Raw genomic sequence first — 12,825 nt, 5'->3', positions numbered from 1 at the left:
GGATGACTGAGGTTTTTGTAGGAAAGGCAGGCAGTAACCTTGGGCAACTGTCTCCAATGCCTAAGCATCTGATGCAGTAGCCTGCCATTCTGTCAGATGCTGTGACAACCTGCCCCCTACTGCTGTCTTGTGATGTAAGACCTCAGAGAGGTTTTGGAGTGGCTGACGCAGAGGCTGAGGGTAAAGCAGCCCCTGCTTTTGCGGTCTTAGTACCTCTATCCCGTCCACCACGCGGGAATCGTCTTTGACCTCTTTGAGCTAGCTGTTTGAGAAACAGTCCCTTTCCTCCCCCTCGGGATGTGGTCAGCAGCCATTTAAATACAATCCCCAAGGATGTGGGTAAACCTTGCCAGCGTGTATATGGCATTAGCAGACAAACTCCATACCGCCGTGAAAACCTTCTTGGCCATAGCATAGTATTTTTTGTCATTCCTATCCTGTGGGATAGGCATTTTGTTTGCCAGAAGAGGTTGCAGTGTGTACCACCAGGCTTTCTGGTGTTGGATGCTTCGAAAGGCATAAAGGGGCCGAAGCTGATGCTCTATATTTAGCGGTTAACCTCTTATTTACTGCTGGGACAACCTCAGGTGTTTCCCAGTTAGAAGATACTCTCTTCTGTAGAGCCTTGTGACAAAACTGTCAACGGCTTCGATTTCTCCGAAGTCGTCGAGGTCTTCGATGAAAGCATCGAAGGAATTTTCATGTACGGCGTCGAGGTTGTCGACGCTCGCAGAGTTGATGACTTCTCCTTCGATCCCGGCGTCGACGACGTACTCTTTGGCTTTGACGTATGGGTCGATAATGCTGACTTTTTGTGCATCACAGAGGATTTCTCTCGACTCGAGGGATAGATCGCTCTGGAGGAGTTTCCACAGCCGAGGTCGAGGACTCACGGCTCCTGTGCTTCCCAGGTCTTTCATCTGGGGTATCGCCTCTAGGTGTCTTCGAAGGAGGTAAGGCCGCGTTCTCGAACACCTTCAACATACTCTTTCTGAATTCCTCCCATTGTGCTGGGGGATTATGTTTCGAGGGACAAACAACTCTTTTGGGTGAACTAGATGAAGAAGTGGACAGCGACCTATGGCGCCTTTTCTTGCCATACCTCGAAGACGAGGAATGATGCGATCCACTTCGTGAACCAGAACGGGAGTGTTTGGGTTTTTTAATGACAAGGAGTCAGATTATTTGCGTTTGGATGGGGTAATAGATTTTTGAGGCCTACCTCTCTCCAACTTCCCTCTGCGCTCCCTCAAGGCCTTGGCCATCATCGACATGCATTCGTCACAATCGGACCATGGATGCTCTGCACCTAGGCACCACAGCCAGACCGTGTGTGGTTCCATCACAGACATCTTAGCCTTGCAGTCGCAGCATTTTCTTAAAACCGGAGGGAGGAGTAGATGGAGACGATGAGGAGGCCATCTCGTCGAAACTCTAAGAAATTTCACAGGAAACGCGAAGAAATTCCAATATTAACACGGAACCAATAGTTACATTACCGAAGCTGTGAAGCGTAGAAAAACGGAACTGAGCATCGGGTGCTGCACGCTACTTATACCTGTGATGACGTCGACGTCGAGAATGTGTTACGCTCACCTGGCATCCACGGGGACGCCACCCAGCCAGCTGGTTGCTGATGCCCTTCCTGATGGTTCCCCTGTGGCCTCGGTGTCGAGGGAATTCTGGTTGCCGGAATCGGTGGGCTCTCCATCCTGCTCTCTGGGCAGGGGCGCGTTGGCTTTTGTGGGCGCTGGCAGTCCAGTTACTTCACTGACTGCGGCCCTTGTAGTGTCTTTCAGGTAGGTCTTATTGCAATTAATGGCGTCGTATTTCTTCCATGCCTTTTGTCTGTTCTAATGTCTCTTTTTATCTCCTCTAGGGGCGTGGAGTGTCCACTCGGAGAACGGGATGTGCTGGTTCTCACTGGGAGGTGATGGCGCGCTATAGCGCTATGATGCGGTAAGGAGGCGCTTTGCGTAGCGCAGCGATGCCTTGTTCTCACTGACCTGTGTTTGTCCCTTTTTCGTAGGTCGCGGAGAGTACCCAGCGCAGATGGAGTTTCCGGAGCAGTGCCGGTCGATAAGTAGCCAGCCAGGTAAGTCCTTAAGCGCTTTTATGGTTGTAATGTCTCTAGTACTGTCTTTCTCCTTTTCTCAGGTCTCTCGATCCGGGCGGCGAACTCCTCCAACAGAGATGCCCAGGAGCTGTGAGCAGAGATGGATGAAGATTGTAGGTAAGATTCTGCTGCTAACGATGCTTCTTTGTTTTTTCTGCAGGTCCGGAATTCGTCGGGTTCGGGTGAGCGTCACGTTGCAAAGTAACGCGAAACGTGTGTTCTTGTTCGGGTGTGGTTTAAATAGCCACTGTAAAGTAGTCCAGGTAAAGTAGTCCCTAGGCCACCACACCCAAAACACTAGACCGCATAGCTTGGTTCTAGGAACCTAGCTATGTGGATGCCTCCATGTTGGCTGAAAGCCTTAATAAAAAAGTCCCTTAAGCAGATGCCTCTCCCAACTAATGATCCTGGCGCCAAAGGCGCCAGGACTGGCCCCAAGAGGGCTTGAAAAGTGGAAGTCTGGCCTTATTAAAGATCTGAGCCCTGATCCCACCTGGCTTGTGGGCTTGCCAGTGGGGGTCAGGGCTGAGGGTCGTGACAGAATGAGGCCTCTGAGGGACATCGACTCGACAGGCATCGACGCACAGCGCCCTCTACTGAAAACCAAAATTCTGAGGCAGCAAGCTGGATATTAGGAAATATCAAAGATGAGGAATACGTGGGGTGACACAATCCATTCGAAAGTAGCTTTTACAGTTGCCAGGTATATACATCCGGCCTGGTTATTATGGCAAAGGCTAGTGGGAAATTAACTGTCAGTAATGATTAATGTACCTGTTTTGAGGCTGCGAGCTTGCTCTCCTCAAATGGTGTCTGTTCTTTTTAGGTAACAATGGTATATTTGGCACAGTGCTGTATCTTTTTATACATCTTTTAGGTAGTATTGATAAGGTTTATATACTCTGTATTTTTACTTGACCGTACAGGCCTTTTAACAGATGGACATTTTTCATTTCATCTTTTATATTAATATGCTTAAGGTTTTGTCAACCGAATGAAGCTTTGAAAGTAATATTGGTGGGCTTGGACTTGCTTTAAGGATAAGAAGAGAACTTCTACAACCATTTCTTCAGATCAACGTTGGAGCCAAGAATCCTTTACAGACGAAGAGCCGACTGAAGATCCAAAGAAGGATCCGAAGAAGACTCCTGAAAAGGCCTGAAGATGTCTAGCATCCCTTGCTGCGTCAGGCCCAGTGAAGCACTGTTGGGACTACCTGATCTCCAAAGACCTGAGTGGTGCTTCAGCCCTTGTACTAGTGGGATCAACTAGTGTTGACGATTTCATGAAGGATCCAGTCACCCTGAGCCTTTGGAAATGTCCATGGACAACCTGGTGGACTAATTAGCTCTCCTGTGGGCTACCTCGCCAGAAGTGGCACAATTCAGCATTAACACCTGGTAATTTGGTGATCACCTGCGTATAGTATAAGTCGCCTTCCCTGTGAATTTCAGCCTCCCAGCAACAAGGGATCCTGTTTGGAGAATCTTCAACCGTGACTGGAAGGACGCCTAACCTCTTTGAGCTTTGGCAGTCGCTGGAACGCTCCTTCCCCCGTCCTTTGAAGTGTCCTAGAGAGGCCTGCATAGGTGAAACTTGCATTTCTTCATTGCCAAGGGTTGCATCTTGCATCTGGACCGGACGGGAAGAATCCTTGAACCCGCAGCTCCTGGGCACCTCTCAACGGAACCAATGGCCAGAATTAAGACCTCCAGCGACCCCGAATCGACCTATCAAGTCATCTGGGAAAATCAGAGTCAGGGGGTAAGCAAACACAAACATTAGTCTGCCCCTGTCTGCCACAGGATAACATTGAGAACCTGTCTCTTTTATCCTAACATTCCATTCCACTGCCTTTTGACGGTTTAACCTGGGTAGTGCGATCTGAAAAATCAGAACACATTTTCCTTACCCAGTAACTTTATTGCATCTCTTTTGAACAATCACCAGGCCCCATTCTTCTTAGGAATTGGGCTGCTTAAGTTAGGGAAAATCACTTGTGGCTTGGTTCCATCCTTATTGCATCACTTCAATTACCTCCTGTGCCGATTTAAAGTAATTGAATGCATTTTAAGAACCTGTGGTGAATGTATGGGATACATTACTCACCGTAATCGTATTTCTGATGCTTGTATCTGCTTAGATTCACATGCTGTGCATAGACCGACATCTAGTGGAAGCTGCAGAGTATTACAGTTTGTTTTTCGAAACTCGAAAAGGGGCATCTAACTAGGGCGTGCCAGTAATACAATCCCTAGTGTGACATCCACTGTACCCATGATCCCCTTGCGCGTGTAGGACCCTCAGATTGTATTTTTTTCTGGCATTAGGAGTAGCGCGAGTACAGAGTATCCAAGCAGATAAGATAGATAAGACTACAAGCATCCATGTGCCTTCTTTCAGAGGGGAGGAAGGGTGGGCGCATGTGAATCTAAGCAGATACAAGCATCAGAAATACAATTACGGAGAGTAATGTATCCTTTCTGAGGCTTGTGGAATCTGCTTAGATCACATGCTGTGCATACATTAGCGAGCAGTGTTAGAAGAAGGAGGTGGGATGTGAGAAGGGTCATGAGCAAACAAATGTATTAGAACCGCTTGTCCCACATGAGTATCTGTCTTGGAAAGAGTGTCAATGCAGTAGTGCTGAGTAAAGGTGTGAATAGAGCTCCATGTAGCTGCTCTGCAAACTGTATCAAGGGGTACATTTGCAATGAAAGCCAGAGTGGCTCCAGTACCTCTTGTAGAGTGGGCCCTCGGCGTAAAAGGCAGCGTTTTATCTGAAAGGGAATATCAGTTGGATACATTTGACTATCCACCTAGAGATGGCACTCTTAGAGAAGCGAACGCCCTCTTTGCCAGGAACTATGGAGAGGAACAGTTGATCTGTCTTTCTGAGCGGCTTGGCCTCGTCTACATAGTAGAGGACAGCCCTCCTCAGATCTAGTGTGTGGAGTTTCACCTCAGCAGAGCTTTTGGGTTCCTGGAAGAAGGCTGGTAGCTCAATAGACTGGTTAACATGGAATTTTGAAATGAACTTAGGTGAGAACCTAGGGTGAGTGCGTAAAACCAGTTTACCTTATGAACAGTAAAGAAAGGATCCTGCACCGACAGAGCTTAATTTCACTGACCCTTCTTATGGATGTGATGGCTACTAAGTCGGCAGTTTTAGAAGTCAAGTGTTTGAGACTAGATTTGTGCATGGGCCCAAAGGGGGGTCCCATGAGCTTAGCATGTACCACATTAAGGTCCCAACCTGGTGGTGGGTTAGAATTTGGAGGGTGGAGTCTCTTTACCCCTTCCATAAATGCTTTAACAACTGGCACTTTCCACCATGACACCTCATTATAGGAAGTGGTGGAGGCTGATAAAGCTGCCAGGTATACCTTAAGTGAGTTAAACACTAACCCTGCATTCAATAGGTGGAGCATATAGGTGACGACATTAGAAGGAGTACAATCAACTGGGTTGATTTGCTTATTCTGGCACCAAATAACGAATCGTTTCCATTTGTCATAGTAACAGTGCCTTGTGTTAGGTTTCCTTGACTCTTTCAAGATATCCATACATCTCCGGGGTAAATTGATATGTTCGAACTCTATGACTTCAGGAGTCATGCTGCCAAGTTCATTGAGTTGAGCTGAGCATATACTGTACAGGCACAGGAGTTTGATGGGGTCGCACACCGCCAATCTGCGTAGGTGTGGATACCACGGTTGTCTCGCCCACATAAGAGCAACTAGGATAAGCGTCGGTTACCCGTTGATCTTGTTGACCAACCTTCCTCATCAGAGGGGTTGGTGAAAAAGCACAGGCAAACATCCCTGATCAATTCATCCATAGGGATTTCCGCTTGGAGCCTGGCTGGGGGAACCTGGATGTGAAGTCTGGGCATTGCCTGTTTTCGCTTGTGGCAAATAGGTCTATAGTGGGGAAACCCCACTGAGAGAAGAGGTCGCCTACGACTTCTTCGTGTAGTGTCTACTCGTGTTCTTCTGGAAGGGGATCCCTGCTCAGAGCATCTGCTAGCGAGTTGAGATTCCCTGTAACATGTTGGGATGACAAGTAAATCTTCCGTTTGAGTGCCCATCTCCAAATTTTCTGGGCAAGCTTGGACAGATTTGGTGAACAAGCGCCCCCTTGTTTGTTTCAGTAAAACATTGCTGTCTGTTAGGATCTCGTTCTGAGCCACTGTGCGAGACCAGAGACCCTGAGCTGTTGCGACGATGGCCTGCATCTCTGGATCGTAGAAGGGGTTTGTAACGCTCACCCGACTCCCACACAGGCGCTGGACTGGTTCGCGCTGCTGTGACCTCTTCCAAGGTAATGCGCAGGGTTCGGAAGACGGACTGGACCGGGCCCCCAAATCTGGCTTGTCTGGCTCGCAGAAGTATCCTTCTGTAGGCGAAAATAGGGGATTAACTGTCTGCGGGGTAAAGCAATCAGCCTCCCACTTTCCCCTCTCACCCTCCTCGAAACCCTTCTGTGATTCCTCGTAGCGTCTCACCTTAGGGTCTGGAAGGACGAGCTCTCCATCCTGCTTCTGATGCAGGGGCGCATTGGTATCCAGTTACTTCACTGGATTTCCGTATTGGTGAGAACCAAACTTGCTTGGCTTCCAGGTAAGTTTTTTGATAAGAGGTTCCCCTTATGTCCATGCATTAATGTACTAATGCTAGTGTCTTTTTCCCCATAGGGGCCGGGGTACGGAATGCCGGGGAACAGGCACCGATCCGAGATGAGAGGTGAAATCTTTGTAGAAATCAGGTAAGTCTTTAATGAGCGTTTTTTGGTAATGTCTTTTCATTCGCTCATTAATGCTGATGTCTCTTTTTCCCCTTAGGGGCCGGGGTCCAGAAATGCCAGGATGCAGCGCGGACCCGAAATGAAGATGGAAAGAATCAACAGGTAAGTCTTAACATGGAGATTTAGCTTTCCTTATTCCCGTCTCTCTCTCACCTTTTGTTCTGGTCTTTTTCTCCCTAGGCGGTGGGGCGTGACTGCGAATCCGGATGATCGCTGCTGAACATGGAGGCGCCTTGTAAAGGTGAGTGGAATGCGGCGCTGCAGCGATCGACGCGATGAGCTTTTAAATTAAAGTCTTCTTTTTCAGGATTGTCGGCGAGATGTCTCCGGGATGCGGATTTAGCAGGTAAGAACTTTTTCTTCTTCTGTTCTCTTCTTCTCTTCCTTTGCTGAAGATGCTGGCAGGCGTGGCAGAAGTCAGGATGCAGGAGCAGACACGGTGAGCGTCCAGCTGCTAGATGCAGAACAACGCGAAGCACATGTGGCTGTTCGGGTGGGGTTTAAATAGCCTTGAAAGAAGTTCTAGGTATGTATCCTTCCTCCAATCAGGTATGTATCCTTCCCCGACCACGCCCGGATGGTAAATTAGTCCCACAGGTAAAGTAGTTCCTTTCAGGCCTCAAGGAGGCCGGGATCCTGCAGCATGGTCTGCATCAGGTAAGTGCACCCAAGCACTTCCACAATGAGCCTGGTGCCTATGGTGCCAGGACTGATGTCTTTTATGAGCCTGGCGCCATAGGCGCCAGGACACTGTCCAAAGGGCCCCTATATGGGGTTGCTGGGTCCTTCCTTGGGGACTGGATGTCCGCTTTCGGGGACGGAGGGCTTGAACCGGCTCCCCGGGAGCGGGCATCATGACGGGGTTCCCCTTCTTAAGATTCTCTCTTGTGCACCAGCGAAGACTCTGTACTAGTGTTGGCGAAACAACCACTAGATCGTCCCACTGACCACTTGCTTGAGACCACTGTTTCGCCAACCATGCCTGCATGGGTCGCATGCACAGGTGCGCGTAGGGAACCAGGTAAATGCAAGATGCCATCTTGCCTAGCAAACGCTTCGTTTTGCGCACCCTTATTTGGCGACCGGACTGATATAGAGGAATTTGCAGCAACAGATTTCAAATTCTTTCCTCTGATGGAAAGGCCAACCCCTCTTGGGTGTTTAGGACAGCTCCTAGGAACTGTTTTAAGTGCTTGGCACCAGGCTTGATTTTTTCTCGTTGATTGAGAAGCCCAATTGGAAGAGGGTGTTGATTGTTCTTTGAATGTTTAATCTGCAAATTACGGGGGTTTCCCCTGTGATGAGCCAGTCGTCCAGGTAAGGGTACACTGGGATTGCCTCCCTGCGTAGGTGCGCCGCCACCACTGCCAGTACCTTGGTGAATACCCTTGGAGCCGAGGCAATACCGAAGGGCAGCACCCTGAACTGGTAGTGCTGGTTGTCTATTTTGAAACGCAAGAATCTTCTGTGCGCTGGGAACATTGAAATATGAAAACAGGCATCTTTCATATCCAATGTTGCCATGAAATCCCCCTTTTGTAGTAGGGGGATTACCTCTTGGAGTGTGGTCATGCAGAATTTTTGTGGCTTGACATACTTGTTTGCAGGGCGCAAATCTAATACTGGGCGCATTGTTAGATCTTTCTTTGGCACAAGGAAGTAGGTTGAATAAATACCCCTGTTTACCTGGCGTCCTTTGCAAGCAGAGCGGCGTACCTTCTGTCTTGGAGATGGCCGTGGGGGCACGCTAATAGTTCTATAGAATATCCTGCGGACACTGTGGACAGCACCCATCTGTCCGAAGTGATCCCGTCCCATGCGTAGGTGAACGTTGAAATTCGCCCCCCTACTGGGGATGCATGGGAGGGGACCCAAAGCGGAACGTCACTGTTTACTAGGTGGCGTGCCACCTCTGGCGGGGCTGCCTCTACCCCTCCGGTGAATCCCTGTGATGTTTGGAACTGATTGTTGCCCCATGAGGTTCCTTGATTTTGATGATAGTTGGAACCTCTCTGGGAGCTTTGGCCGCGAAAAGCGACGAAAACTATTATTTCCCCTTTGACCTGGGGGTTTATTTGTGAGTTGGGTGAGGGATTTTAAGGTCTCGTACTCATCTTTAGCTGTCTTTAGTGCCTCTTCCTTGCCGAATAGAACGTTCGGCTCTACCGGCATGTCTATAAGCGTGGCTTGAGTCTCGGGTTTAAACCCTGACTGCCTTAGCCAAGCGTGGCGCTTTATTACTGTGCCTTCGGCTATTCATCTTCCTGCATTATCTTGTGCATCAAAATTTGTTTTAAGGATGCATCAAGACACAGACCTTCTGTCTGCTGCAATTGGCCTTTTAGTGGTTCAGGTGCAGAGGCTACTAAAGCACCTACTTGTTCCCATTGGTGGCAGTTATAGCTTGCTAAAAGAGTGGTACTGTTAGCAATACGTGCACGATAGGCTGACGTGGAGGCAACTTTCCTACCCAGAGCATATATCCTTGTGCTCTCCTTATCGGGAGGTGCTTCTGAAGAAACTAGTGGTGTGCCGGCCCGCTTTCTGGTGGTTGTTACTACCAGGGAGTCCGGTTTTAATTGACCCCTTATGTATATGAGATCAGAGGGTGCGGCCCGGAATCATTTTTCCACTCGTGGATTCACTGCCCAAGTAAAATTTGGGGTTACCAACGAGGGATCAATTCTACGCTGGATTGATTTTAATATTGGGATGGCTTGGGTAATGGCTCTTTTGTCCCCTAGGATTTCTTCCGCGAAATCCCTATCTTCTTCAACACCCTGTGTGTCTATTTGAAAATGAGCTGCTGCTTTAGCCAATACCTCATTGAGGAGTGGCTGATTAGCAATCGGTGAGTCGTGCACTGGGAGATCCTTAGGAATAGGGGAGTCAAGATTGTAGGCTTCCGCCTCATCTTCCTCTTCCTGGTCCTCATCATCCCCATAATAAGCAAACCCTGTCTGGTCTTCCAGCATCTGTGTCTCCGTCTCCTCAACATATGACTCTGGATGGTAAGGTTCAATTAGCAAAGGGTCTGAAACCAATCCCTGCGCCGGAGCGCAGCCTTTTAGTAGAGGGTTGAGAATCCTTGGATCCTGAAGGGGCAGAGGTAGCGGGTGTGTTTGCATAGCTATGGAAATAATTAGTGTCTTTCTCGTAGAGGTCTACAAAAAATAAGACATCCTTCTCATTACCCTACCAATATCGGCTGAGTTCCATTCCTTGGAACTGGGAATAAACCTCTCTCTGTCTCTGGTTCCTCTTCCATGCCCATATCCTGAGGAGTGGGAGGGACAATTGTACCCTTAGGAGTAGTGTCAGGGACCTTGGACTTTTCTATCACTTTAGGGGCATTCTGTTTTTCCTTATGGTGTTCTGAAGGTCTCTTGTACCGTTTATCCCCCTTCCTGCGACTAGAGGAATGTTTTCCGGAGGTTTTAGGGGTTTCCAAGGGTTTCGTTGCATCGCGTCGAGGTTCGGAGGTGGTCTTAGATGCTTCGCGTCGAGATTCGGAGGTGGTAGAAGGAGGGTGTCGAATCTCGGGACTACACGCTACACGTTTAGACTTGGGAGCATAGAGATCGGAATCGTCTTCTGACGACGGAGCCTCTACAACTATTGGTAGTGCAGCACCTTTTCCAACTGTGGACGGTTGGTCTTCGTCATGTGGTGAACAGGAACACCCAGAGGACACAGAATCGTTAGACCGCTCTCTCGGTGCCTTCCGTTGCCGATCGCTCGACACGTGTGTTGCGTCACGGCTGGGGCTGATGCGTTTAGTGGGAGTGTTGTGGGTTGCACTTTTGCCGCCGGGTGTTGTCGGGGTCTTGCACGTGGGTGTCTGAAGTCACCCTTCTGCCCTTGCCGTCTGATACGTCAGCGTTGCTGCCATCGCTAAAGGCCTCTTTTGCATCCATGGCCGCTCGTTGCCTGGCGTAGTGGGCCCAGCATTTAGTGGAGCGGTCTTTAAGTGTTTTCGACTTGAAGAGCTTACAAGCTCGACAGGTAGCCTCTGGATGGTCTCGTGGGAGGCACGAATTGCACGTATTGTGCTCATCTACCCAAGGGAACTTCCTGTTACACTTCGGGCAGAATTTGAAAGGAGTACCCTCCATATGTATTAATTTGGCAGCGGGCGAGTATATGTAGGAAATAAATGTGGGAGCCTGCATGACCACCCCCCACTCTCCCTACTTGTATAGGGCCGAGGCCAGAGGCCTTCCGAGGCCCAAAGTCCATCGTGGAGTTTCGACAGCTGGTGTCCTCGATCTTCACCGGCGTCAACCTTCGGCATAGGGTGGAAAGAACAGGGAATGTTTAACAATAATCTTAGTATAATTGGCTAATGCCAAGGGAACTCCGCAATATGTGTCCGACAGGTATGGCGGAAAAAAAACATCCGAGGGTCCTACATGCGTGAGGGATCATGGGTACAGTGGACGTCACACTAGGGATAGTATTACTGGCACGTCCTAGTTCGATGCCCATTTTCGAGTTTCGAAAAACAAACCGTAATACTCTGCAGCTTCCACTAGATGTCGGCCTATGCACAGCATGTGATCTAAGCAGATTCCACAAGCCTCAGAAACATGTTTATTATTGAGTATTGTGTGATATCACCGTCTAGTTCCATTTTTTAGTGCAAAGGCCTAGAATACATATTTGTGTACATACCTGTCTAAATTTAATTATTGTGTATTACATAGTGTGGACTCATTTATAACCCCTGACCTCACTCACACTATCCTTAGAATAGCCTTCACTGCTCTCCATGTTCACCTTGATTGGGTTTTGCCCAACTTCTCAGAGTTCCCCATTCACCATAACTAGGGTGAGCTCCTAAAATCTGTCCACCAGGCCAGATTCTAGGAATCCAACGTAACAATTTAGCTTCTTTTGTTGAATAATGTATTGAATGCATTCGTAAGATCCTATGGTGACTGTATACATGATTATAGTTGAGTGTTGTGTAATATCACCTGCTTGTTTCATTTCCAAGTGTTTATTTTGGGCAAGGAACATAGTATTTTTGTACTTATCTGACTCACACCCCACTCGCACTCTCCTGAGAATAGCCTTGTCTGCTCTCCGCTACTTCCTTGATTGGGTTTTGGCTAACCTCTCAGAGTTAACCTGTTCACCATATCTAGGGTTGCCTCCTAAAATGTGTCCACCAGGCCAGATTCTAGAAATCCATCTTAACACCCGTATCAAGAAAAAGTGGACCTAGCCTCACCTCAAGGACAGTCAGGAAGTGCACGGCCTCTGGGAGGGTGACAAGACGGTTCTTATTCAGCACCAGCTTCCTCAGCTTGCTGCACCTAAGGTGACGAGACATAAAACACAGGTGTTGAGACATAAAACACAAACAGCCAAAGTGTTTAACAAATATCATTTCCTACCAAATCAGCAGAACATGTCCCTGTGCTGCCATCTAGCTGTCAAAGACAACCCCAAGGGGCCTGCTTCAAACAGCAGCATAACCAATTAATCGTCAGCTCTATCAACTCCCATTGAGCATTCGGGGAAGAAACAGAAGCAAAGAGACCTTGAAAGGACACCAATGGGTTTAATAGTAATATGCAAGTGAGGGTAGATTAACCAAGTAAGACCTGCAGTGATTGGCATGAGGACAAAGAGCAGACGTTCCATCAGTCAGAACATTTTAGAGCAGCACCTTCTTTTTCTCTTTAACCACCATCTTGTCTCCTCCACTCAAGCCCCAATCTTCGCAAGTTACTTTCTTCCCCCAATGTGAACGTGGATAAGAATTTCTTTTATTCCAGCCTCACTTGAAACAGCATTCAACCTGCCCAAGTTTTCAGCAAATAACAGCATTATCCCGAGGTCCTTTCAACCCCAAGAACCACTGTCTAAGCTGCCTTTATTTCAGTAAACGGCAT

General features: G+C 48.4%; 1 protein-coding gene across 1 annotated transcript in view; it reads right to left on the bottom strand.

Moving 5' to 3' along the window:
- FLII (FLII actin remodeling protein) overlaps positions 1-12,825 on the bottom strand; it is an 898,330-nt gene that overhangs the window by 634,079 nt on the left and 251,426 nt on the right. Inside the window, exon 10 of the mRNA XM_069645694.1 lies at positions 12,159-12,243. Coding sequence (XP_069501795.1) covers positions 12,159-12,243 — 85 coding nt within the window. The remainder of the gene's footprint in view (positions 1-12,158; positions 12,244-12,825) is intronic.

Source organism: Ambystoma mexicanum, chromosome 2p (assembly GCF_040938575.1).
Source record: "Ambystoma mexicanum isolate Mex_15411 chromosome 2p, UKY_AmexF1_1, whole genome shotgun sequence".
In the NCBI taxonomy this organism is placed as follows: domain Eukaryota; kingdom Metazoa; phylum Chordata; class Amphibia; order Caudata; family Ambystomatidae; genus Ambystoma; species Ambystoma mexicanum.
The sequence above is the reverse complement of the archived record's forward strand: the minus strand, read 5'-3'. Positions and strand labels throughout refer to the sequence as shown.